The sequence below is a fragment of the Arvicola amphibius genome, chromosome 3 (genome assembly GCF_903992535.2).
Source record: "Arvicola amphibius chromosome 3, mArvAmp1.2, whole genome shotgun sequence".
Lineage (NCBI taxonomy): Eukaryota > Metazoa > Chordata > Mammalia > Rodentia > Cricetidae > Arvicola > Arvicola amphibius.
The window spans coordinates 90,147,147-90,173,017 of record NC_052049.1 but is presented as its reverse complement, the minus strand read 5'-3'; the positions used below and the strand labels follow the sequence as shown (position 1 = coordinate 90,173,017).

At 51.7% G+C, this 25,871-nt stretch overlaps 2 protein-coding genes across 2 annotated transcripts; one reads left to right on the top strand and one right to left on the bottom strand.

Moving 5' to 3' along the window:
• Positions 1 to 190: 190 nt before the first annotated feature.
• On the bottom strand, positions 191 to 25,871 carry Ldlr (low density lipoprotein receptor). The gene is made up of 18 exons (XM_038321637.2): positions 25,605 to 25,871; positions 18,148 to 18,270; positions 17,487 to 17,609; positions 16,292 to 16,675; positions 14,955 to 15,077; positions 13,314 to 13,436; positions 11,846 to 11,965; positions 10,774 to 10,899; positions 10,246 to 10,417; positions 9,931 to 10,155; positions 7,830 to 7,948; positions 7,374 to 7,513; positions 6,077 to 6,218; positions 5,808 to 5,960; positions 4,668 to 4,841; positions 4,282 to 4,347; positions 3,382 to 3,539; positions 191 to 2,172 (listed from the first exon to the last, which is right to left on the bottom strand). The coding sequence occupies exons 1-18, from the start codon at positions 25,669 to 25,671 to the stop codon at positions 2,137 to 2,139; spliced, it is 2,574 nt and encodes an 857-aa protein (XP_038177565.1). The 5' UTR covers positions 25,672 to 25,871; the 3' UTR covers positions 191 to 2,136.
• LOC119809009 (protein transport protein Sec61 subunit gamma-like) lies at positions 12,596 to 12,924 on the top strand. Its single transcript, XM_038321638.1, has one exon. The coding sequence runs from the start codon at positions 12,647 to 12,649 to the stop codon at positions 12,851 to 12,853; it is 207 nt and encodes a 68-aa protein (XP_038177566.1). The 5' UTR covers positions 12,596 to 12,646; the 3' UTR covers positions 12,854 to 12,924.

The following is a 25,871-nucleotide window of genomic DNA, read 5'->3' as shown; positions in this document are numbered from 1 at the left end:
GCTTATAGACATGTACATAAATAAAACTAAACATGTCTATAGTCAAACATGTTCATCGCACAAGCTGGAGGCCCTGAGTTCAAGTCCCAGAACCCGGGCAAGTGTGGAGCCCTGACTCCGCAAAGCTGCCCTCTGACCTCCAGTCCCGTGCTTCTGCACGCCACACCTCACACATGTACACACAGGACGATAACAAGGATTTCAAAAGGAATTTAATCCATCACAGTAAGACACTTTCAGCCCATGAAAACCCTGAACAACGGGTTCAAAGCCGTTCCTATCCCTCAAGGCAACGCACAGGCCTGAGAGCGTCCATTCAAACACTCTTCGTACACAGCATCCCAGAGTTTCACCCAGCTCAACCTGAAGAAAGTCACCAACGAGTGCAGCAATCAGGGTAAAAATAAATAGACTTAACAGTGTGACAACCTCGAACAAACATACAGAATGAAGACAGCCAGGTGCCGCTGCCTCAGAGTTCCTTTACATTGTGCCCGCCTCCTGTCGACAGTGGGGCCCTTCAGCTGGGCATGTGCAGGAATCCAAGGACTGCCACTGTCATCCCGAGTTACCCGTGTGGCAAGTTTGTGATAATTTCTTAGTATTCTACGTTCTCCCAAGTGAAGTGGATTATGGGATTTCTTTTGGTTTTCAGATACAGTCTCACTCTGTATCCCTAGCTGGCCTGGAACTCACTATGTACTCAAGCTGGCTTGGAACTCAGAGATGCGCCTGCCTCCGCTTCTTTAGTTCTGGGATTTAAGGTGTGCACCACCTGGTGCCTAGTGCCTGGCTGATTACAGGATGAAAAATTATGCCGGTTTCTTGCTTTTCTTCCTTCCCTTTTTCCTTGCTGAGGCAGTGTTATACTGTGTAGCCCAGGCTGACCTCCAGTTCCTGGCACCCCACCTGCCTCAGGCTCTCCTGCTGGGGTGACAGGTGTACACCAAAGCCCAGCTGAGCAGGGAAGTCTCTGTTGGCCTAAGAGGAGCTGAACAGCCAAACTGCTCCAGGTGCTGACACAGAATCAGAAGCTGTCAGGCAGGGGTTTAAAGTGTAGATATATAGTAAAAAATAAAATAGAAGCCAAAGAGGCTCTGGGGTTCCATCCCAGCACTGAAGAGAGCAGGTGCTTGCGGACGCCTGGATCCTGATCAGTCTGATGTCTTCCTTCCTCCCTGGGCATCGTCTTCTGTGGTCAGTGACATGGGGCTGCTTCTGGCCCAGAGCTCCAGCACAGCACAGCACAGCACAGCACAGCACAGCACAGCACCGAACAGCGCGACCTCAGGGCACAGATGCGGTGCACATGGGTGCCCAACCCTGAACCGGAAAAGAGAGAAATGAAGCGCAGGTCCCATGCAGACAACTGGGGCTGCGTGCGGGAATGAGGTCTTGACAGCCACGCCTGAGCAGCAGGAGGCCCAGACAGCACACACAGCCTCGGCTCCTGAGCAAGGCAACTGGAAATCTCAGGCACTTCATAGATATGAAGAGGGCATGGCGAAGCAGGCTTGTTCCTCCAGGAACGGGTGAAGTCTCAGCGGAGGCATGGGAAGGAATCAGTCACTGGCAGCTGCTGGCCCCAAGATCTGGCAAGATCAGTGCCTGAGTGCCACAAGTCACTTCCTGGCTTCTGCAGAGCCAAGGCTTCCTGGAGGGCGGCTAAGGCATGCAGGCTGGAGGTAAACACACGGAGTCCTGAGTTTAGGGATTGGCTGTGGTACCTGGACCCTGTCACAAGCACCTGCCGCTGAATGTTCAGAACAAAGGGCCTCTCCACCTGGGTCCCTTCCTCCTTCCTGTGAGTAGAGAGCAGGGAATGAAGAAGCTTCTGGGGTCGCCTCTTTGCCTTCCAAGGAAAGAAAGATGGGTGGAAAACTCCCAGCTAGAATTCCTGTCCTGAGCACAGCCAGCAGCCCTTCCTGCCCCTTGACAATAAATATATAAAACAGAGCCTGGGGCAGGCAGGCGCCGAGCTTGGCCCACAGCCCAGTTTCACTCTTGTCTTGCTTTGAGCAACACAGAGGCCACCGAGGTGACAGGACCAGTCCTGGACAGGGAGGTGTGGAGAAAAGTATCCTTCCTGCCTGAGAGTGGTAATGGATCCCGGAAAGAGATGGTTCTCGCAGCTGTTCATGCCACATCATCCTCCAGGCTGACCATCTGTCTCTGTCAGCAAACCACAAACAGGAAACAGTCAGTCTAATGGGCAGTGCACAGGGCCAGAGTTCAGCACATCCCACTCCACACAGCAGGCATCTCTCTAATGCTTTGGGCCGCCACCTTCTGTCCCCTGCACAGCCACAGAGGGTGCTGGGTAAAGCCTCTTGTGGAAAACCCTCCTGAAGCTCACAATGCAGGAGTCCTCCCTAAGGCTCACAGTGCAGGAGTCCTCCCTAAGGCTCATAGTGTAGGAGTCCTCCCTAAGGCTCACAGGAGTCCTCCCTAAGGCTCATAGTGTAGGAGTCCTCCCTAGGGCTCACAGTGCAGGAGTCCTCCCCAGGGCTCACAGTGCAGGAGTCCTCCCTAAGGCTCATAGTGTAGGAGTCCTCCCTAGGGCTCACAGTGCAGGAGTCCTCCCCAGGGCTCACAGTGCAGGAGTCCTCCCTAAGGCTCATAGTGTAGGAGTCCTCCCTAGGGCTCACAGTGCAGGAGTCCTCCCTAAGGCTCACAGGAGTCCTCCCCAAGGCTCACAGGAGTCCTCCCCAAGGCTCACAATGTCCTCTTTCCTCACCTCCAGGCTCTCGGACCATGCACTTTCTTTTTTCTTTTTTAGACTTTTTTTTGATGTGTGTGTGTATGGGTGTTTTGTCTGCATGAAAATCTGTGCCTCACATGTGTGCCTCATGCCTGCAGAGGCCAGAAGGTGTCAGATTCTCTTGAACTGGAGTTATAGACCATTGTGGCTCCTTGGGAAGAACAGTCGGTGTTCTTAGCAACAGAGCCACTTTTTTCCCAGTCTTCCACATGCTTCTTAAATACATTACGCCCAATCCTATCACAGGCCTCTGCAATGGACTGCTTCCTCTGCATATTACCCAATTTCTACCCAGAGGAGCCTGAACCTCCTCCTGCAGTCACCGAGGATGAAATATGGACTCAAGCATGCTAGGAGGGGCTCTGCCAATGACTCCTGCCTAACTCCCCACTGACGGAATCTAGACAGGGGCTCTACCACTGAGCCACACCCCTGCCCCTCACTGGGGGACTCTAGGCAGGGGCTCTACCACTGAGCCACACCCCTGCCCCTCACTGGGGGACTCTAGGCAGGGGCTCTACCGCTGACCTGTTGGATACCCCTGGCTTCCTTTTTTCCATTCCACCTAACCTCTGTCCTTGAGTTTCTTAGATGCCTCCTCTCCCACAAAGGGTACTCACTGAGGGGTAGGTGTAGCCGTCCTGGCTTCGGCAAATGTGGAGTTCGTCCTCTGTGGTCTTCTGGTACACTGGGTTGTCAAAGTTTATGCTGTTGATGCTCCTTAGCCGCCAGTTCCTCCAGAGCAGGATGGCCCCAAAGACAAGGATGACGACCAGTGCTGTGGGGAAAGAGGGCTTGGTCGGGGCGGGCCCCAGGAGGCCTTGCGCCAGTGAGGCCATGGGCATTCCCATTCTGGCTCCGTCACAGGACAGCAATGTGTTCTGAGTATAAAATTACATTTCCTTATCCTACAAAGAAAAAACCCTGCAGGGGGGGTGGCATCAGGACCTATAAGCCTAGCACTTCAGAGGGATGAGGCAGGAGGATGCCAACTTCTGAACCAGCCTGGGCTCCATAGCCTGACACTTTTCTATCTTCCGAGACCCTGACAACTTTGCTTTGTTCGTTTGGTTGGGTTTTTCTGTTTGTTTTGTTTTCCGAGACAGGGTTTCTCTGTGTAGCTTTGGAGCCTGTCCTGAATCTCACTATGTAGACCAGGCTGGCCAGTAACCGATAGAGATCTGTCTGCCTCTGCCTCCTGAGTGCTGGGATTAAAGGTGTGTGCCACCACATCTGGCGATCTTTCTTTTTGCCAGTCTAGAACTCTGTATGTAGACCAGGCTGGCCTCAAACACACTCACAGAGCTGTATCCCACCATAACCTGGGCACTCAGTATTATCTGTCATGAATGGAGCTAGAAGGGGACAGTGGTCAGAGGCAGGCAGGGGCATCGTCCCTCACGCAGGGTTGTCTCTCAGACAGGGACATTCCATTTAGGGTCAGAGAGGAGGAGTGGCCCAGCAGGCTAAGCATGAAGTCTCAGGGGCCCCAGCACGTCAGCAGCCCAGCTAGCACTTACCAACGGGGAGGATGATGGACAAGACACTCACTCCCTGTGGCTCCTCGCTCCCTCTGCCACTCTGAACTGGGGTAAGAGAAAGGACAGAGTGAGGAAGCTGAGGTCAGACGACAGGAGCCACCCACGGGGACTGCCTGACACAGTCTTCCTGTCATCCTGTTCAGGGAAACCTGGAGATGCTTTCAAGGTTTGCCTAAGTCAGGTGGACTTGGTCTCAGGCTGAGCTGTCCTTCAGTGTCCACAGAGGATCCCAAGACCCCCAAGGTGGAAGGAGAGAACAGACTCCCACAAGCTGTGCTCTGACCACACAGGCATGGTGGCACATTCCCCAATCCCACTAACCAAATCAGTGTACTAAGCAAATGTAGGGTGGGCGTGGCCTTTACCTTGGTGGGACACTGTCACCGACTCAGCCGTGCTGAGGCCAGGGACGTCCACGGGCTCCCTGGAAGTGCTGGAAGCCGACTGATCCTCCGTGTGCTGTGGAGACCTCACGGTTGCTCCAGTGACCACAGACCTGATGGTAGATGTCCCCTGGGTGGTCAGGACAGGTGTGACTTCTGACGGGACAAAAGACATGACCTGAATGCCATGAGCTGGGTGCTACTCCCACCTCCGCTCGGCTCGGCACGGAGGGCAGGCCAGTTCTAGGGCCGTGAGGAAACGAAGACAAAGGTGGTAATGAGAAGCTGGCACTGCTCCAGAGTGACCTCAGACTTGAGATTCTCCTGCCTTAGCCTCCAGAGGACCTATCCTGTTCTTACAATAGGATTTGGAAGAGTCGAGGACACTTTGGTCCCTGAGATGGGACAGTGACCTCCAAAATGCACGTTAGGAACTCAACCACTGATGAGCAATGGCGGTGCACATCTTTAATCCCAGCCCTCAGGAGGCAGAGGCAGGTGGACCTCTGTCAGTTTGAGGCCAGCCTGGTCTACAGAGTGAGTTCCAGAAAAAACAGGACTACACAGAGAAACTCTGTCTCAAAAAATCCAAAAAAGAAAGAAAAGAAACTGAACCACCATTTTTTTTAATTTTTAAAAATTTTTTGAGACAGGGTTTCCCTTGTGTAGCCTGGCTGTCCTGAAACGCGCCCTCCAATCAGAACAATTGTCCTTTAACTAAATGAATAGATAAAATGAGAACATTTGCTGTCTCAACACATGATTTCTTCCCACGTTAGCATGCAGAAATAAGTGCCCTCTAAGACTTCCAGTATCCAGAACCATGAACCTCTATGCTTTATAAATTATCCAGTCTCAAGCAGTCTGTTTTAGCGACAGAAGACAGACAGAAACAAACCCCAACTGAGTCTTTCTCAGTTGATGTCATAGACAGGGGTCCTGTTTCTCACTTGATACCCTGGCCTAAGTCAGATGACTTCCACAGGAGCTTAGATACAATGGAGCCACAAAGGGGCACCCAGTCTGAGTGTATTTAGTGCATCCAGGAGTCCCCAGACAGCGCTGGGGTCCAGTCAGCCTTGGCAGGCTCATGTGGGTACAGCTCCAGGGAGTGTGTCCTACCTGGCAAGCAGCTTCTCATGTCGGCGGCCAGAAGCATGCCATCAGGACAGGCACAGGTGAACTTGGGGGAGTGGGGGTTGATCTGCGGGGCTGGCAGGCACAGGTACTCGCAGCCACCGTTGGGGAGGGCCGTTCTCTCACACCAGTTCACTCCTGGGGGAGAAGAGGACATTCAGATAGACGAGCCGATGGCATCAGATGCACCAGAGCAGAAGTCTCGGGAATTCTCAGACAGTGGCAAAGAAATGTATTTCAGGGTAGGGGCTTACCTCTAGGCTGTGTGACGTTGTGGAACAGGACAATGTCCTCTGGCGACAAGAGGTTTTCAGCCACCAAATTAACATCTGAACCCGTGAGGCGATTAGCACTGAAAATGGCTTCATTCATGACATCTGTCCAAAACACTTTGTCCTATGGGTGACGTGCAGAAGACGAGGAAGCCCATCAGACACCGGAGCAGCATACATCTCCATGACCTCCCCAAACTTCTGGGGTTCTCTACGCATAAGCAATACTGGGTGTGGTAGAAAGTTTCTACTTTATAACATAGTAATGGGGCTACAGAGCTGGAGAGATGGCTCAACATCCAGAGGACCCAGGTTCACTTCCCAGCACCCTTATGGCAGCTTACAACTGTCTGTAATCTAGTTCCCGGGAATCTGACACCTTCACACCAAAGCACGGAAAATAAAGTTAAATTATTAGCCAGGCGGTGGTGGCGCACACCTTTAATCCCAGCACTCGGGAGACAGAGCCAGGCGGATCTCTGTGAGTTCGAGGTCAGCCTGGTCTACAAGAGCTAGTTCCAAAACAGGCTCCAAAGCTACAGAGAAACCCTGTCTCGAAAAACCAAAAAAAAAAAAAAAAAAAAAACCCAATAAAATAAAAAAAATCATTAAAAAAAACAAACATGTGAAAGGTACATAAAATCGTCCATTCCTAACCATTGTGTGTATGTGTACGTGTTGCATGCATATGCTCATGTTCGGCATGTGCTCTGCACACGTATGTGGGGTGTGTATGTATGTGTGTATGGAGGTCACAGGGATGTCAGTTACTCTCCCCTTAATTTTTTGAGACAGAGTCTTTCACTGAACCTAGAGCTCACTGAGTTGGCTACACTGGCTGGCCAGTGAGCCTCGGGCATTTTCCTGTCTCTTCATGAACTCTGGGTTCCAATCCTAGCACCAGAAAAAAAAAAAAAAAAAAAAAAAAAAAAAAAAAAAAAAAAAAAAAAAAAAAAAAACCAAACCCAAAAACACTAACAAAAAACAATTCCAGGAAGCCGGGCGGTGGTGGCGCACGCCTTTAATCCCAGCACTCGGGAGGCAGAGGCAGGCGGATCTCTGAGTTCCAGGCCAGCCTGGTCTACAAGAGCTAGGTCCAGGACAGGCTCTAGAAACTACAGGGAAACCCTGTCTCGAAAAACCAAAAAAAAAAAAAAAAAAAAAAACCAATTCCAGGAAAAACCTGCAACTCTACCACCTCTCTAGAGCTCCAGTCTTGGCTCGAATGGACAGGACAAACCTAGGGCTGGACCAAATCCCCTCACATTCCCAGGGTCACCTCATAGATGGCCAAGGAGAAGGGGTGGGCAAGCTGCTTCTCATCCTCCAAAATGGTCTTCCGATTGCCCCCATTGACATCGATGCTGGAGATAGAGTGAAGTTTGGAATCGACCCAATAGAGGCGGCCACTGGGAATATCTAAAATGCATGAACAGACAAGGAGAAATGGAGAGGTCAGAGGTAACAAGATCATCCAGTTTGCCTGAATATGCCAGAATGTTCTAGAAGATTCTAGAATGTTTCAGAAAGTTCCAGACTATGCCAGAAAAATTTCAGGGCACTAGCTTGGGGTAGAAGGTACATCTTTGGGAGAAGTACTCTATCACATATGAGCCTGAAGGCCACATCGTGGCTTTTGCACCACCCAGTAACCCTTCCAGCTGCATAGGAAGTGGGTAACGTCAATGACAAAATGTCAAGGATGTAAGCAAGCCAGACCACCCCTTAGACATACCTAGTGTGATGCCATTTGGCCACTGGATGTCCTCAGTCACCAGCGAGTAGATGTCTACACCATTCAGGCCCCCTTTCTTGATCTTGGCAGGCGTCCCCCAGTCTGTCCAGTACATGAAGCTGGGAAAACAGACATGAGATGAGGACCTCTGGTGGCCAGCTCCCACTACTGGTGACAAGGGTCAGCTTAAACAGCTCGCTCTCAATTTGGAACCACACCTGGCTCTTTGTACATGGGCAGTGAAGACGGACTCAGGTCCCACGCTTACAAGACAGGCCCTTTACATTTCCTCTTCAACCCTCCACCCTGCCGCCAACAACTGCAACTTCTGCAGGGTCCTCCCAGGCAAGAGCTGCCACCTCGGACGGTCAGCCCAGCTCGCCAAGTGTGGAGTTAAGCCTGGGTGTGGTGGCGCGTACCAGAGTCCGCAGACGCTGCAGAGGAGGTGCTGCAGCATTCAGAGTGCAAACTACACCTGAAGCACAGACTCTGTGAAATCACTCCTGCACAGACGCGGATGTGGCCCGACAGGAACAGCACTTACAGGGGTGGGGGTGGGGAGCTTCCCAACACAGAATGCCTAGCAATTGCTTAGTCTGTTGGGCCCTGATACAGAGACCAGTAAGCAATGAATTCTTTTTTTTTTTTTTTTTTTTTTTTTGGCTTTTTCGAGACAGGGTTTCCCTGTAGTTTCTAGAGCCTGTCCTGGAACTAGCTCTTGTAGACCAGGCTGGCCTCGAACTCAGAGATCCGCCTGCCTCTGCCTCCCGAGTGCTGGGATTAAAGGCGTGCGCCACCACCGCCCGGAAAGCAACGAATTCTTATAGACCTGTCTGATCTCCAGATCTCCATGGGTCGAAGAGGAGCTAATTTACTCCTATCCCTGAATGTCCAGGACACTAACGGGAGGCGCTTTTCTCTTCTCTGAGTGTTCCAGGAAATAACTTAACGGGGACTTTGCACAGTGTTGTATGCGTGTGTGTGAGGTATGTAGAGGGTAGAATACAATCTAAGAAATGCTGTCCATGGGGCCAGCAAGATGACAAGCCTATGCTAGCCTGGGAAGTCTGGGCACAAAATTAAGACGTTAGCATTAAAACACACGCATCACGAAGCCTAGGCTATTTGCCTGTTCCTTGTTCTGGAGATGAAGCCAGAGCTCCTGCACACTTGGAAGGTACTCCACCACTGGGCCACATCCCCAGCCTAGGTCACTGTGTGTTTCAAACCATGATAGAGCTGGGGATGCCTTGAACTTCTGAGACGCCTGTCTCTGTCACATACAGGTGTTCGACCACGAGGCAGAAGCCAGGACTAGGCGTGTTAGACAAGCACTCCACTAGATGAACTACATCCCAGCACCTTTGTTTTATTAACATTTATTTGTCCACTGCATGGACACGTGTGTGTATCATGTAACATTTAGGGGAAGGGGTTGACGCTATCCCTGAGATTAAACTCAGGTAGTCAGGCTTGGAAGCAAATGTCTTTACCCACTGAGCCAGGATTTGGTTTCTCTGTGTAACAGTCCTGGCTGTCCTGGAACTTTGTAGACCAGGCTGGCTTCCCACCATCCACCTGTGACGGGATTAAAGGCGTGCACCACCACTATGTTTCTGTGTCTATGTACCTGTGTGCCAAGACTAAAGGAGGCCAGAGGCATCAGAGCCTCTGGACCTAGAGTTACAGGTGGTTGTGAGCTCCCTAATACGGAAACAGGGAATTAAACTTGGTTCCTCTGCAAGAGGAGCAAGTGCCCTTGTCCACTGGGCCACCACTCCAGCCCCTTGCTGAGCCAGCTTCTAAGCCGCTATTTTGATTATTCTGAGACAGGATCTCACTTTGCAACCCAAGCTATTCCGTAACTCGCAGCAATCCTCCTGTCTCAACCTCCTCAGTGAAGGGATTTCGGGTTCGAGAGACTACCTCCTTATGCCACCTCTCTGCTCTTTCACGGACAACCCCCAGCCTCCGCACTGTCTTCCTCTAGCTCAACACCATCTCACTCAGCTACACACATCACGTATTTCCAACCCAGCTGTGGATCCCCCACCTTGATTTACCCCAATGTCCTCTGTAGCCTCGGCTCTGAGACACTCACCCGTGCACGGGATCCACCACAATGTCCCTGGGTTTGGTCCCTTTCTCTTGGGACAGCGTTGTCCTCCTTCCTCCCTTGGTGTCAGCCACAGACACACTGCCTGGAACCGAATCTGTCCAGTAGATGTTGCCATGGATCCAGTCTACAGCCAGCCCATCCGGGGCCTGCAGGTCCCCACTGATGATGGTGTCATAGGACAAGCTAGGCGCTCGGTCCATCAGGGTGCTGAGGCAGAAAAAAGGATCACATTAGAGCCTGGAGCCTGGGCGTCACCAGGGGATGGGGTGGCGACGGGGTGACGGGACTGCGGCTCACCTGTAGATCTTTCCTTGGGACAGGTCAGACCAATAGATTCTATTGTTGGCCACTTCAGTGTCCAGGGCCACCACGTTCTTCAGGTTGGGGATCAGGCTAGTGTACTCGCTGCGGTCAATGGTCATCTTCCGGACCTCATGGCGGTTAGTGAAGAGGAGGTAAGCTACGGAGCCTGGAAAGTCGTGGAGTGGTGAGGGAGTCGAATCGGGGCTCCACGCAAGCCAGGCAAGCACTCTACCTACTGAACCCGAGACCCCGGGATCCATTTCTTTAGTAAGAATAACTGGAGATGCTACCGAGGCTCAGACATCTCCCTCTCCCAGATGCGAGAGGGACAGGTAGAGAGAGTCCTACAGCCTCAGCCGGTGACCCCTAGAAAGGACACATCTGGAAGAGGCCCCAGGTCCTCACTGTACTGCCCCACTATCAGCACAAATCCCGGAGAGCTCCCATACCCAGACAGCACCCCAAAGAGGACCTGCCCACCCCTCAGCTTCCCGGGCACCCTGGCTCCCTGTCTGTGCTCACCCACGGCCTTGCAGACGCTGCTGTGAGGGTCCATGTGGAAGCCGGCCCGGCATTCACACTTGTAGCTGCCTTCAAGGTTCACGCAGAGCTGGCTGCAGGTGTCCGGCTCCTGGCACTCGTCAATATCTGTGTGTAGTAACGAAAAGGTTTGCTCTGGGGAAGAGGAACCCTTCCTACAAGGCTACAAGTGGGGACAGGAGAGCTAAAATCAAAACGTTATGTCCTCCAGGGCCTGAGGATTTCTCACCCTTAGCAGACACGTGACCCTGCCATTCACTCCAGTGCTAGATGACTGTGGGATTTATCCAGCCAGCTTTCCTTCACTTCATTTTCTTCCATTTTGGGGGGGGGGGGGTTCTGTTTATTTATTATTGGTCTCTTTATGTAGTCCTGGCTGACCCAGAACTCGCTATATAGACCAACCTGCCCTTCAATTCAGAGATCTGCCTGCCTCTGTCGCTCAAGTGCTGGGATTAAAAATATTTTGCACCCACATGGCCTCTTTTGTTGTTTTCTGAGACTTCTTGCATAGCCCAGGCTGGCCTTGAACTTGCTACATAGAAGATGACTTTGAACTTCTGATCCCACTACCATCCTGAGTGTTGGTTGTCTGTGTGGGCCACCTGCTGGGCTTACGATGTGATGGGGTGGAACCTGGAGCTTGCTGCTTATGAGGCAAGCATTCTGTCAGCTGAGCTCCAGCTTGTGCCTGAACCTTAATGCTTTTTTGTTAGGTTTTGTTTTTGAGACAAGGTTTCTCTGTGTATCCCTGGCTGTCCTGGAACTTTCTCTGTGAACCAGGCTGGCCTCGAACTCACATAGATCTGCCTGCCTCTGCCTCCCGAGTGAACCTTGATTCTTGATGATGACCCCAAAAGGCAGGAGTGCCAATGATCCACGCTTCCTAACAGTCAGGCCCCATTCAGTGTTTACCCTTGGACGGCTCCTGAATGCCCTAAGAGGGGGAGACTGCACTCCTGCCCACTGAGCGCCTGGGGAAACTGAGGCACAGTGCTCAGCGGGCAAAGGCAGAGGCGGTCAGAGCCACGGCCCAGACATGCCGCAGACCCACCTTCGCATCTGTGCCGGTCCACCAGCTGGAAGCCATTGGGACACAAGCACTCGTAGCCAATCTTGAGGTCCTTGCAGACATGGGAGCAGCCGCCATTGTTGTCCAAGCACTCGTTGGTCCCTGCACAGCATGAGGAGACACAGCTCGGCAATTCTAGAGCCCTTACTCTCCCCGGGAAACACTAAGCCATTGCATTGCCTTTGCAAACGTTCAGGTGTGCACGTGTATCTGCACGAGGGTGTGAGAACACGAATCAGGTGTGCACGTGTATCTGCACATGGGTGTGAGAACACGAATCAGGTGTGCACGTGTATCTGCACGTGGGTGTGAGAACACGAATCAGGTGTGCACGTGTATCTGCACGTGGGTGTGAGAACACGAATCAGGTGTGCACGTGTATCTGCACGTGGGTGTGAGAACACGAATCAGGTGTGCACGTGTATCTGCACGTGGGTGTGAGAACACGAATCAGGTGTGCACGTGTATCTGCACATGGGTGTGAGAACACGAATCAGGTGTGCACGTGTATCTGCACGTGGGTGTGAGAACACGAATCAGGTGTGCACGTGTATCTGCACATGGGTGTGAGAACACGAATCAGGTGTGCACGTGTATCTGCACGTGGGTGTGAGAACACGAATGCAGAGACACCAGGGACCAGGGGACTAGAGTTATAGGCGACTGCGAGCCACCTGACTTAGGTGCTGGGACCAAACTTGACTCTTCTATAAGAGCTATAAGTGGAGTCCTCTCCTAAGCTACGTGTCTCTACCTTCTCAAGCCGCCGTCCCGCAATCAGTCATGGATCAGGTAATGCAGTTTGTTGAGCCAAGTCGGCAGTTCGTAAAGGACTCAATTCGGCTGGTTAAAAGATGCACCAAGCCCGACAGAAAAGAATTCCAGAAGACTGCCATGGCCACAGCCATAGGATTTGCTATCATGGGATTCATTGGCTTCTTTGTGAAACTGATCCATATCCCTATTAATAACATTATTGTGGGTGGCTGAGTGCTTTCTCTTCGCTGGAATTAGGAACAAATGAGGGTGTGAGAAGCTTATGAAGTAAAAAGTTGCCTGTATACTTTGTGTTTTTCTCTCCTTTTCCCCTCCACAAGAGGTTTTGTATTTCTAAACTAAAAAGGTTTCAAAATAAACATTTTTCCCATGAAAAAAAAAAAAAAAAAAAAAAGAGCTATAAGTGCTCTTAACTGCATCTCTCCAAACTCAAGAACGACTTTTTTTATATTATACAAGTGCTAGGGATTTGAACTCAGGTCCTCATCTCCCAGCACCCCTCCCCTAAGGCCCCTCTTGCCCTAGAGCCAAAGCTCTATCAGGTCTTAGTGATGCACACTAGACCTTTTGATCCTGTGGGGGTGGGGAGGCTCACGGCCCCATAGTCACTACATGTTGGTGCCACGTCCAGTTCCCCCAAAACACCGCGCTCCCCCAGCTTCCCAGCACTCACTGCACTCCTTGATGGGCTCATCCGACCAGTCCCGGCAGTCCCGGGTGGAGTCGCACACCTTGTCCAAGGAGATACATTCGCCACTGCGGCACTTGAACTTGTTGGGCCCGTCACACTGTGTCACTAATTAGAGGCAAAGAGAACTGTCAGGAGTGGTTGACCGGTACCATCAGTGAGGGGTTAGAGGTGTGGCTCAAGGGAGAGCCCCTGCCTAGAATCCCCAGTGAGGGGCTGGGGTGTGGCTCAGTGGTAGAGCCCCTGCCTGGAGTCTAACTGTATAGTCAGTCCTATTGGCCTGAAACTTCCTCTTATACTTCAGGACACTGGAACTTCGAGAGGTCCTCCTGCCTCAGCCTCCCAAATACTAGAATTACAGGGTGTTCCAGCACACCTGCTGTGAGGAGTTTCTTTATGGGCTTTTTTCTCCCACAGGGCTTGAAGGTAAAAGCGAGGCTCTGTCTGGTTAGTTGCTGGGAGCTCAGCAGACAGTTACTGTTTAACAGAAATAGAGCTTGTTTTAACTTTGCAGGATCAAAAAACTTTTGGAGAGCCGGGAGGTCAAAAAAGTCTTGGAAAGCAGGGCAGTGGCGGCACACGCCTTTAATCTAACCAGCACTCAGAAGGTAGAGGCAGGCGGACCTCTGTGAGTTTGTGGCCAGCCTGGTCTACAAAATGAGTTCCAGGACAGCTAGAACTACAGAGAGAAACCCTGTCTTGAAAAAACAAAACAATAAATAAACAAACAAACAAAAATCCTAGAGATTATAGTGACAGTTGCAAAGATATGAATTTTTGGTTGAATCGGGTCTCTTATCCAGAGGTCTACTTGGTTCAGACTGGCCTCACATTTGTGTCCTTCCTTGCCTCCGGCTCTCCACTGTCTGAGTCCAGACCTGCACACCACACCCAGCTCTGGCAATACAGTTAAAAAGTAACGAGTAAGTCCTAGTCCAGTGATTAGAAGTCCCGAGTTCAACTTGAAAGAGCAAACAAACAGTGAATTTTCTAAGTGAGAGCTGTTCTCAAACTCAACGTGTGAGCAAGGCCTCCACCTCCCAGTGGGTAGGGTGGCAGGCATGTGTCAGCACACCCAGCATGTGGTGACTAGAGCATGCACGCTCGTGTGCACGCTAGACAAGCAACCTACCAATACCTCAGCCCTGGAGTGTGGTCATGTTAAGTCACGTGCAGCCGGAGAGATAGAAAAAGTGCCACCAGGTCAGATGACATGAGTTTGACCTCGGGGTACTCAAGAGAGAATGACTTTTATAAATGTTCTTTTCATGGGATTGGATGGCTTGTGTATGCCACTAGCATGAAGCTCTGGGTTTCAGGCAGTGGTGGTGCACGCCTTTAATCCCAGCACTTGGGACAGACAGATCTCTGTGAGTTCAAGGCCAGCCTGGTCTACAGAGTGAGTTTCAGGCCAGCCAGGGCTACACAGAGAAACCTTGTCTCAAAAAAAAAAAAGAAAGAAAGGAAGGTAGATAGGTAGAGAAGAAAGGAAAAAGGAAGGAAGGAAGGAAGGAGGGAGGGAGGGAGGAAGGAAGGAAGGAAGCGACAGCTGCTAGGGACCTGCCCCTCCCTCAGGGGAGAACAGCAGTACCCCAGCTTTACAGGAAGCAGCGGGGCGGAGCTCACCATTGATGCAGCCAAGCTCGTCGCTCGCATCCTTGCAGTCATATTCACGGTCACACTGGTGGCTGCCATGGATGCAGGTGCCATCCGCACACTGGAACTCATCGGGCCGGCAGGTGGCCGCCACTGAGGGGGACAGAGTGGTAATTGTCACAAGGAGCACCAACCAGAGACCCTCCCATGCCTTTCCGCGGTTAGCTTAAATTTAGCAGTTTGAAGGCTAGCAAGTAAAGGCAACTGCCACCACGCCCAAAGCCCTGAGTTCAATCCCTAGGAACTGTGCAGTGATGGCGAGAACTGACGCAATAATAATTTTGTATCTATTATTTAATTTTTTGTTTTTTTGAGGCAGGGTTTCTCTGTGTAGTCTTGGCTGTCCTGGAACTCACTCCGAAGACCAGGCAGGCCTCAAACTTGTAGAGATCTACCTGCCTCTGCTGTATACCACCACCACCACCCAGCTAATAATTTCATTTTTAAATAAATTACTCAGGGGACTGAACCCTGGCCTCATGCATGTGTGATGTGGCGTGTGAATGAGAATGCCTGCACTGGCTGGTATGTTTAAATACCTGGTCCCCAGCTGGTGGAAATGTCTGGGAAGGACTAGGAGGTGTGTCGCTGGGAGCAGGCTTTAAGGTTTCAGAAGACTCAGCCTTCCCAGCTATGTCTCTCTGTGCCTGCTGCTTGTGGATCAGCTATAGCTGTGGCTCTGTGTGAGCCTCTCTGCTGCCAGGCTCCCTGACATGACGGTTGTTGACTCACCACTGAAACTGCATGCCCACCCCAAAAAAATTCTTCCTTCTGAAAGCCCTGGACCCGGCCCTTCAATTTCTTTCATTGTTCCAAAGAAAGAAAAAAACAATATTTTCTGAGACATGGCCTCTCTACAAGAGCCTGGTTGTCCTGGCTCTTGAACTCACAGACACACCTGCTTCTAGAGGCAGATGCTGCCACACCCAGCCCTTGTCTTTGGTTGATGGCTGAAATTTTATTTACACAGCACTGTGCAGTGTGTGTGCACATGCAGGTATGCTCTCCAGGACGCTCTGGCAGAGCTCCTCCTTGTTCCCTTGAGTCAGGGTCTCTCACTGAGCTTGGAGCCAGACTGGCAGCTAGCAAGCCCCAGGTACTCTCCCGCCTTCACATCCACAGCACCGGTTGCAGCCTTGAGCAATTCAAACTCAAGACTTCACGCTCTGACAGCAGGCGTTCCTAACCACTGAGCCTGCCCCTCACCCAAAATAAATCACCTTTCTTTCCGGGAAATCTCATATTGCTAAGCCCCAATGCACCCATACGGGGCCAGAGAGCCATTCACCTCCCTTCGAGGGCCTCACCGCAGTGTTCCTCGTCCGACTTGTCCTTGCAGTCCGCACTGCCATCACAGACCCAGCTGCGATGAATGCACTCGCTGCTGCCACAGTGGAATTCCAGGGAGGAGCAGGGGCCGCTGCTGGGGACAGAGGCAGTGTCGCGGCCCCCGCAGTTCTGGGGCCACTCGTCGGAGCCGTCCTCACAGTCACCATCGCCGTCGCAGGCCCACAGGCTGGGGATACAGCTGGAGGAGTTGCAGCGGAAATGGGCGGGGCCGCAGGTAGTGGCCTGGCAGTGGGCCTCGTCGGAGCCATCCAGGCAGTCTCGGTCCTGGTCACACACAAACTTCTGGGAGATGCACTTGCCGTCCTGGCAGCGGAACTCATCTGGGGAGCACGTCTTGGGGGCTGTGGGCGCACAGGGAGGAGAGCACCCTGTCACGCCACGGCCCAGGCCACCACACATCGGTTCATTGGTAGACAGGATCCCTGTGCTCAAAAGGGCCACAACCCAAGCAGAGGCTTGGAGAGCCGTGGTGGTAGCAGGCCAGGGCCCAGGAAACTGCTGCACAGCCTTCTCTGCCTCAGTTCCCTCATTCACACGATCAAGTATCAAGTCGGCTCTCTACCACTGAGCCACACCTGAGCCCCTTCCTGGGGTATTTCACACAGGGCTGAGTTCCATCTTAGTGCTTCTGGTTCCGTTACTAATGCTTACTGTGCTAACTACATACATGCCACTGCACTGAAGGTATGAGGTGTGGGGAAACCCACAGTACACGGATATAATACTCAGGGACCGTGGGTCTTCAGAGAGCTGCACAGAGAGGTGGTAATGACACCAGGACAGCAGCTGGTAGGCACACTGGCCTTCTTAGCACAGCTCAGCAGCTGGGGGAAGCCTCCTTCCTCAGCGTGGGTACTGAAGTCACAGAGAGAGACATATGTGAGCACTTCCTACATGCGCAGCCTACACGAGGGCTGCCCAGCAACCGTCGCCAGGGCTTGCTGCCTGCATATGCTTCCGAGGTCACCATATCTCCGTTTCTCAAGGTGGGATCTAAGCCACAGGAGGGGGTGAAGGAGCAACCACATTACAGGTGGAATCCCCTTAGAAATGCTCCTGATGGCTGTAACACCCCAGGGCCCCTGGAAGACCGACTCCTTAGTGCATGCGTGCACACACACACACACCACCCATAGTCTGGGCAGCACTCACCACAGCCTTGCTCGTCCGAGCCGTTCTCACAGTCTGTCTGTCCGTCACAACGCCAGGAGTCAGGAATGCAGCGACTGACAAGGCCCCCACAGCTGAATTCCTTGGATTTACAGGTGACAGACACTAGGGAGAAAGAGGAGCAGTACACAAAATGAATGCTGGTTAGTTACATCAGGTGTGTGTGTGTATGTGCGCGTGCACGCACACAGCCATGACATGTGGCAGTCATAGGACAACATGCAGGAGTCCTTCCACAATATGGGTTCCAGGCATCAAACTCATTTCATGAGGGTTGGTCACAGGAACCCATGCCTGCTTAGCCATGCAGCCCCTTCAGATAACTTCATGCAGGGCTTTCAGAGGACCTGTATCGTGACCACATCGTGCAGAACGGGATCAGGGTGAAGCCTACCAAACCCACCGCCGCAGAGAACAGAACACTTTGGAAATTTGGATTAGGGATAGCCATCTTCTGTCCCACCTCTCAATTTATAATTGAACCCATCATTCCTGGGCTGCTCTGGAAGGACTCTGGGTCTCACACAGCAGCAGAGCCCCCCAGGGAGGGGTGGGGGCATGGCTCAGAGGAAGAGTCCCTACTCAGCATGTGTAAAGGCCTGGGTGTCGTCCCTCACACCACCAGCAATTAAAGGCGGCTTACTGCACGTCTCCGAGGACTCGTCGGACCCGTCCGGGCATTCCGGGGTACCGTCACAGACCCACTTGCTGGAGATGCACCTCCCGTCTGTGCACTGGAACTCGTTCCTGCTGCATGTGTCTTTGGCTACGAGAGCAAAGCGGGAGAAAGGGTCTCTCAACAGCAGCAGGCCAAGCTGGCCACACACCATCCTACCAACCCCAGTGAGTGGCAAATTTACCCAGCATAGCAAATGAAACTTGTTGGACCCAAAAGGAGAGCTGAGGATCAACAAATAAATGCAAAGGGAAAAATCTGTCGATCAGTCGTTAACATTGACATCTGAACTATTGAAAAGAAAATATATAAAGATTTATCTAATTTGCCAGGCGGTGGTGGCACGCGCCTTTAATCCCAGCACTCGGAAGGCAGAGACAGGCGGATCTCTGTGAGTTCAAGGCCAGCCTCGTCTATAGAGCGAGTTCCAGGACAGCCAGGAATATAGAGAAACCTTGTCTCAGAAGAAAAAAAAATTATCTAATTTAATTATTTAAGTAACTTGAAGTTTTATTTTGAGACGGTCTCACCATGTAGTTCTGGCCTTGAACTCTATATAGAATATATATATATAGGATGGCGTTGGTCTCACAGAGATCTGCCTGCCTCCGCCTCTGGAGTGCTGGGGTTAAAGTACAGGTCACCTGATTTTGTGATCTGCTGGCACGCTAGTGGCAGAAAAGCTGTGAGGGTGACCAAGCACTGTCTGACCAGACTTAGAGCCCACCTCATGAGATGGAAGCCATGCTCGACACTGATACTATGGCCAAGAGCCTGGGACTAGAAAGGTCAGGGACCGAGAGGGAAAACAGCTACTACTGCTCTGGTCAAGGAACATAGCAACAAAACGACTCCTAACAGCATTCCGCTCTACCCATGGATCAGCGTCTCCCTCGGCCCTCACCAGAGAAGCTTCCTCCTGCAATAGATGGGAACACACAGAGACCCAGACTGGACAATGTGCAGACTGTGAGAGATCTCGGAATACTTCCCTCGGGACCCAGGGCACCCTTCAGATGAGGAGACGGCACAGTCCAAGAGCCAGAGGTTTGGAAGGCACCAGTGAGGCAAGGCCTTCCAAACACAACACGAACTCACAGAGACAGTGGCAGCAAGCACAGGTCCAAGCCAGGCGGGGTCCCAGGGTTGAGAGAGGAACTGGACATGGGACCATCCCTAAGCCAGAAGCTGTCCCCAAGTGTCAACTGCTTGCAAAGGAGAAATTAGTTTTCTCCAATGGAGACTTGCTGAGCACGCAAACCACGATCCTCACACCCCGTGCCCAGCAGTGGACGGCAGCACAAAATGAATTCAATGCTACCGTTTTGGAGATTTTGTCATGTTTTCTTTGAACTTTTCTTATTTTTTTTAATTTTACTAGTCTTTTGTTTTGTTTTTCGAGACAGGGTTTCTCTGTAGCTTTGGAGCCTGTCCTGGAACTAGCTCTTGTAGACCAGGCTGGCCTCGAACTCAGAGATCTACCTGCCTCTGCCTCCCAAGTGCTGGGATTAAAGTAATTTTAAATTTCTGATTAGATAATTGTATTATACGTGTAGGGGTGTTTTGCCTGCATGTATGGCGGCCAGAAGAGGGAGTCTGATCCCCTGGGAATGGAGTTATAAATGTGTTTAAGCAGTCGCTTGGGTGCTGCGAATCAAGTTCAGGTTCTATGGAGGAACAGCCAGTGCCCTTCCTTAATCGCTGAGCCTCTGTCCATTCCTGCCTAGCTACCAAAGAAGTCTTTTTGTTGTTGTTGTTGTTTTTTAATATTTATTTATTTGTTTATTATCTATACATTATTCTTCCTGCCGGCCTCATTACAGATGGTTGTGAGCCACCATGTGGTTGCATGGGAATTGAACTCAGGACCTTTGGAAGAGCAGGAAATGCTCTTAAACCGCTGAGCCATCTCTCCAGCCCCCTGTTGTTGTTGTTTTTAAAGATTTATTTATTTTGTATATATGCACCAGACGAGGGCACCAGATCTTATCATAGATGGTTGTGAGCCACCATGTGGTTGCTGGGAATTGGACTCAGGGCCTCTGAAAGAGCAGTCAGTGCTCTTAACCTCTGAGCCATCTCTCCAGCCTCCCAAAGAAAGGTCTTTTTAGTTTTTAGTTTGTTGTTTTTTCCTTCGAGTAACCTTGGCTGTCCTGGAACTTGCTCTACAGACCAAGCTGGCCTCAAACTCAAAAATCTGCCTCCCTCTGCCTCAGAGTTTTGGAATTAAAAGTGTGTATCACCATGCCCTGTGATAAGTGTTTTATTCTTTTAAATCATGTGTCTGTATGTGAGTTTGTGCACAAGAACGCAGTGTCCAGGGAGGCCAGAGGAGGACATCTGGGTTACAGTGGCTGTGGGCAGACAGACTTGGCAGGAACAAGAGCAGTGGATCTAACCTGCAGCCATCAGGTCTAACCTGGAGCTGCCCCAGTATGAAGACAAAGCAGAGTCCCCTGAGGGACGCAGCAAACTGCTAACGCTTCTCTGTTGGGTCTAGATGGCTGAGCTGGTCAGTGTGCTTGCTGCCAACGCTGCCAGCCTGAGTTCTAGACCAGAGACCTACGTTGTAGAAGACAGAACCAACTCAGGCAAGCTGTCCTCTGGCTTCCACACACGTGCCGTGTGTTGTGCCACACAAGCATGCAACGGAAGGAAAACGAAGCCTCAAAGAAGCCCTACAAAGGCAGAACCTTGAAAGTAATTCTTTGTTTGATGCTGCTGTTTTCAAGACAGGGTTTCTCTGTGTAGCTCTGGCTGTCCTGGAACTTGCTCCATAGACCAGGCCGGCCTCGAACTCAGAGTGCTGGGGTTAAAGGTGTAAGCTGCCACCACTGCCCAGCTTCACAAATCTGAAAGTTCATTAGCCTGAAATCCCACACCCGAGTGGGCCCCTTTGCGGTTCAGTGGCTCCTCCCAAGTCCCGGCTTCCTGCTCAACTATGCTGTAATTCTTTTTTTTTTTTTCCTCCTTGAACAGTGTCACAGTACCTAGGGGTAGCCTGGAACTTTTGAGTTTAGATTAAAGGCGTGTACCACCACGTTCAATGTGCCGATAATATTCCATTACCCACTGCTAACCGGACCAGTGACTCATGCAGCCAGTAAAGGAAGTGACTCACCGACTCTCTCTGACGGTCGGGTGAACAGGGTATCTAGAATCCCAGGATTGGTTGGATCATTATAAAAGGGAAGTTCAGAGGGGCACCGGTAGGAAAGGGCTGAGGAGCGTCATCCCATCAGGCCACACAGCCCTGGTGATGGGTCATTAACCCATGTTCTCACTTAAATGACATACAAATAAGCATGAGGTGTGGAAATACCCGCCACACCCGAAGGCCGTGCCTGGGGCTCAGGTGGGAAAGTACTTGCCCAGCACAAACAAAGCCTGGATTCCACTCCCGCCACTGCATAAACCTGGCGATGAGGTAGAAGCCCCTCATGCCGGCCCTAAGGAGGGGGAGGCAGGAGGATCGCCATTACTTTGAAGCCAGCCAGGGTTACATAGCAAGACTCTGTCTCAAAACAAAACCAAACGAATAAAAAATTAGGAAGGTGTGGTGGAGGGGTGAACACCTGCCCTCCCAGGGATCTCGTGGCAAAGGCAAGAAGTCTGTTACAAGTTTGAGCTTCGCAGCGACTTCCAGGTCACCCTGGGGTACACGAGGAGACCCCATCTCAAGGAAATAAGAGAACAAATAAATAAGGCCAGCAAGATGGCTTAGTGGGTAAAGGATCTGCTGCCAGGCCTATCAGAGTCTAATCCCCAGGACTCGCATGATGGAAGGAGAGACCCTCCTCTGCCACCCGTCATCTCAAGCCCACAAGTACTTACACAAACCAGCCTGGAACTGAATATTCTTTTTTTTTTTTTTTTTTTTTTTTGGTTTTTCGAGACAGGGTTTCTCTGTGGCTTTGGAGCCTGTCCTGGAACTAGCTCTTGTAGACCAGGCTGGTCTTGAACTCACAGAGATCCGCCTGCCTCTGCCTCCCGAGTGCTGGGATTAAAGGCGTGCGCCACCACCGCCCAGCTGAATATTCTATTTCTCTAGACAGTCCACACACATTGCCATCCTTAAGCCGCTTTGAGGTCCTGACCTCCGTTACCCTTTGAACAACTGAAACAGGCAGGAGCTGGCAAACCTAGCTTACACAGCACAGATATTGCTAGATATTCTTAGTACCCAGAGTTCTTTTCTGAATGTTGTCATCTGGGGTCATCTTGCCCATCTACCAAAACTATGTTTCTGACAAAGTTAATAGTGGACCAGGACCAGTGGATCACGGTCACCCTGAGCTGCCTGGTTTTTGATAAGGGGGATGGGTCTAATGGCTGGTTCCAGGTCAGGGCTGTCTCCTTTGTTATGAGACTAGAGCCTGGTTGGCGGTCAACCCTGGTGAGGACACATTGACACAGTGTTTTCACAGTGGCCCTAAACTTCCTGACGGCCCAACTTTCCTAACAGGTGAGCACACACGTGCCCAGGCACACGGTTGCTGGTGTCCACTCTACCTGTGGAACGGCATTTCCTGAGCAGGTCCGTGACTGAGTCCTTCACAGCCTCAGCTTGACTACTTACGATGGCTCAATGGCAAAGGCACTCACCACCAAGGCTAACACACATCTAGGACAACCAAGGCCTGAGTCCTCATCCTGCTGACCAAATCCACTCTTAGCAACCTAAGCAGCGTTGCTTCACAAGCCCAGAGGTGCAGATGCTCTAAGTATTGATGTACTTAAGGCGGAAAGGGGAAGAACACCAAAGGCTTGGCCAAAGAGCCAAGCTACAGACCAGAGCCAAGTGTCTAGACTCCAGACTCTTATCTGGAGGAAGCAGGAAGATAAGAGCAGGGATTAATTACCCAGAGACAGGAGCATCACCCTTCAAAAGGCTTGGGGTGGCTCCCAGCACTCGGGAGTGAGGCGGAACTTGCCTGCGCTACACAGTGAGACCCTACTAAAAAAATAAAAATAGAAAAGAAAGGCCAGTGCAGATGATCTGCCACAGTGTGAGGCAAGCCTGAACTACATAGGGAATTCCAGTATAGCCTGGGCTACAAAGTGAGATACTGCCTCCAAAAATAGATAACTGAAAAGAACAAGAAAAAATCCAACTTCGCCCGATCTTTTACCAATTCTATTCGATGAGAATCATGATGGAGGCAAATGAATACACCCACGGCACGTTATCAGTGCTCGCAAAATTGTACTCTCCCTGTGTCTGGAAGACCCTGCAAAAAACATGCTTGACTCCCCTTACATCAGCTCCTTGCTCTATCTGTGTATGTGTGTGTGTGTGTGTGTGTATGTGTGTGCATGTGTATGTGTGTGCATGTGTGTATGCGTGTATAGGCCAGAACACATGACTTCCTCTGTCTTTCTCCTGTTTATGCTTTGGCCCAGATTTCCTGGTGGCCCAGGGACCCTCCCAGCACCGCCATTGCAGGCTGTCACAGCTGGCTTAGATGGTTGCCGGCAATTCCTACTCAGGTCACCCACCCCCCGTTTGCACTGAGAGCATGTCACCACTGAGCCACCACCCCAGCCCCCATCTGCTCTGGCCAACCTGAAGACACGACGACAGATCACATTTGTTTGTTTTTCAAGACAGGGTTTCCCTGTAGCTTTGGAGCCTGTCCTGGAACTAGGTCTTGTAGACCAGGCTGGCCTCGAACTCACCTGCCTCTGCCTCCACCACCAGGTGTCAGATCACACGGTCCAGGCAAAGCAGGAAGCCAGAACAAGCTATTGTAGTCACTATGAGCATAAGGTGTGACAGACAGGCTGGGAGTCTGGTAGATCAGCACAGGGGCTCTTAGGCCTTCCTGCACAATGGGAAACCAGATCTCACTCAACACTTCATAAAACACGTTTTTTCCTTAAAGAAGGCAAAGATGTATGGGAGAAATTAGGGCCTTTGGTCAAGCCTTGTTTGTGATTACAACTGAATGCCCAGTGTTTGCCTGTTCGACGGGCTTGCACACTCTCTCTCTCCGAGACTCGGTCTAACTGTATAGCCCTGGCTGTCCTAGAACTCACAAGGCTCCGCCTGCCTCCACCTTCCCAGTGCTGAGATTAAAGGCGGGCTGGACGTCTTTAGGGATCGTACAGTTGACAGCCATTCCTTGCAGACTAACAAACTCCTTCTAGGCTGGACGTCTTTAGGGATTGTACAGTTGACAGCCATTCCCTGCGGACTAACAAACTCCTTCTAGTCTCCTACTAGTCACTACCTGCACTGGTTCTGAGGAGAAAAAGAGCCATTTAAACTGCTCCTATCCCAGCCAGGCTGACTGGGAGACGAGCAGTAGCCAGACTACTGGGCGCAGTTGGTAGAGTGCCTGCCTCCCTGGCTTCTATCCCCAGGATCCCAATCTCCAAGCATGAAGGTACAGGCCTGACATCCCAGCACTCCTGAGGAGGAAGGAGGATCAGTTCAGTCATTCTAAGCTATATAGTAATTTATAGGCTAGCCTGGACTAAAGGGGGTGGGGGAATACAAATGTGCAGGGTCAAGTTCAAGCCTCAGGACTGCAAAGAAGTTGGGGGTGGGACTGTAACCTGATTACACACTATCTAACCTCCGTCCAAATTCCAACACCTCTCCTAAAAGGAAAGTCCACTTTACGGGGCAGCCAAACCCAACGTATTCAGAGAGTGGGAACATAGCAGAGCAGCGAGAGTCCTTGCCGGGTCCCTGGCCCACCCTGTCAGATAGTCTTGGCTAGCGAGGCTTGGTGGCCAGAGGCACACCAGGAAACTGGACCAGGGAAACTGGGCCTAGATTGGGATTAAGGTCTAAGCACTCCCGGAAACTCTGCAGGGTCCCAGCAGCCCCAGACGTAGAGCCCTGCCCCAAAGGGAGGCTCATGCAAGCCATGCCCCTGCACCTCAGCTTCCGCCTTCCATTGGACGAGGGGAGTGGCTCGAGGCTCGCCTGTTCCGGCTTCACCCAGTAGGAGCTCGGGGGTGCGGTGGAAGGTTGGGCTGGGGCGGTGCTTTCGGGCACGCGGTAGCAGCAGGATTTGGGTGTGTAGCTGTGGAGACCCCAAATCGTGTACACAGAGGACTAGGGGCAGTAAAGTTGGGCAGCTGGGCAACCCAGAACGAATGACGGGAGCTCTCCTCTTGGACTTCCACGTACATCGCTCCGGGAGACCCATAACACCTCCGGGGGACCCTCACTCGCTGACCCGGGAGAAGCCCTCCCCGTCTCCCCTAAGCCCACCTTGAGTCCCTACAACTCCGGCACTCCCTTTCCAAAACAGCTCCTTCCAGTCGCTCGGGAAGGACCCTCACTACAAGTTCTCACGAGTGATTTCATTTCACCATTTCTCGTTCAAAAATAAACAAATCACCGGGGACTCCCCGAATCCAGGGGCGTCTGCTCCTTACCCTGCGCGGGCTCCTGGAGCAAGCCTTACCTGCAGCCCCAGCAGCAGCCAGAAGCAGGGCGATGGCCCAGCGCAGCGCTAGATCCCCGGTGCTCATCCTCAGCGTCTCGTGTCCACTCGGTTCACAGACTCCACTGTGTCCGCGCTGCAAATCGGGCCCCACGGTATGTCGGCTGCAAACCCGGGGTGGCGGGTCCCACGGTGTCCCGCTGCAAACTTGCGCTGGACACGGCCAGCCGGCGTCTACACGCGCGCAGCCAGAGGCATTCCTAGCACTTCCAGGCGAGGATTCCAGGC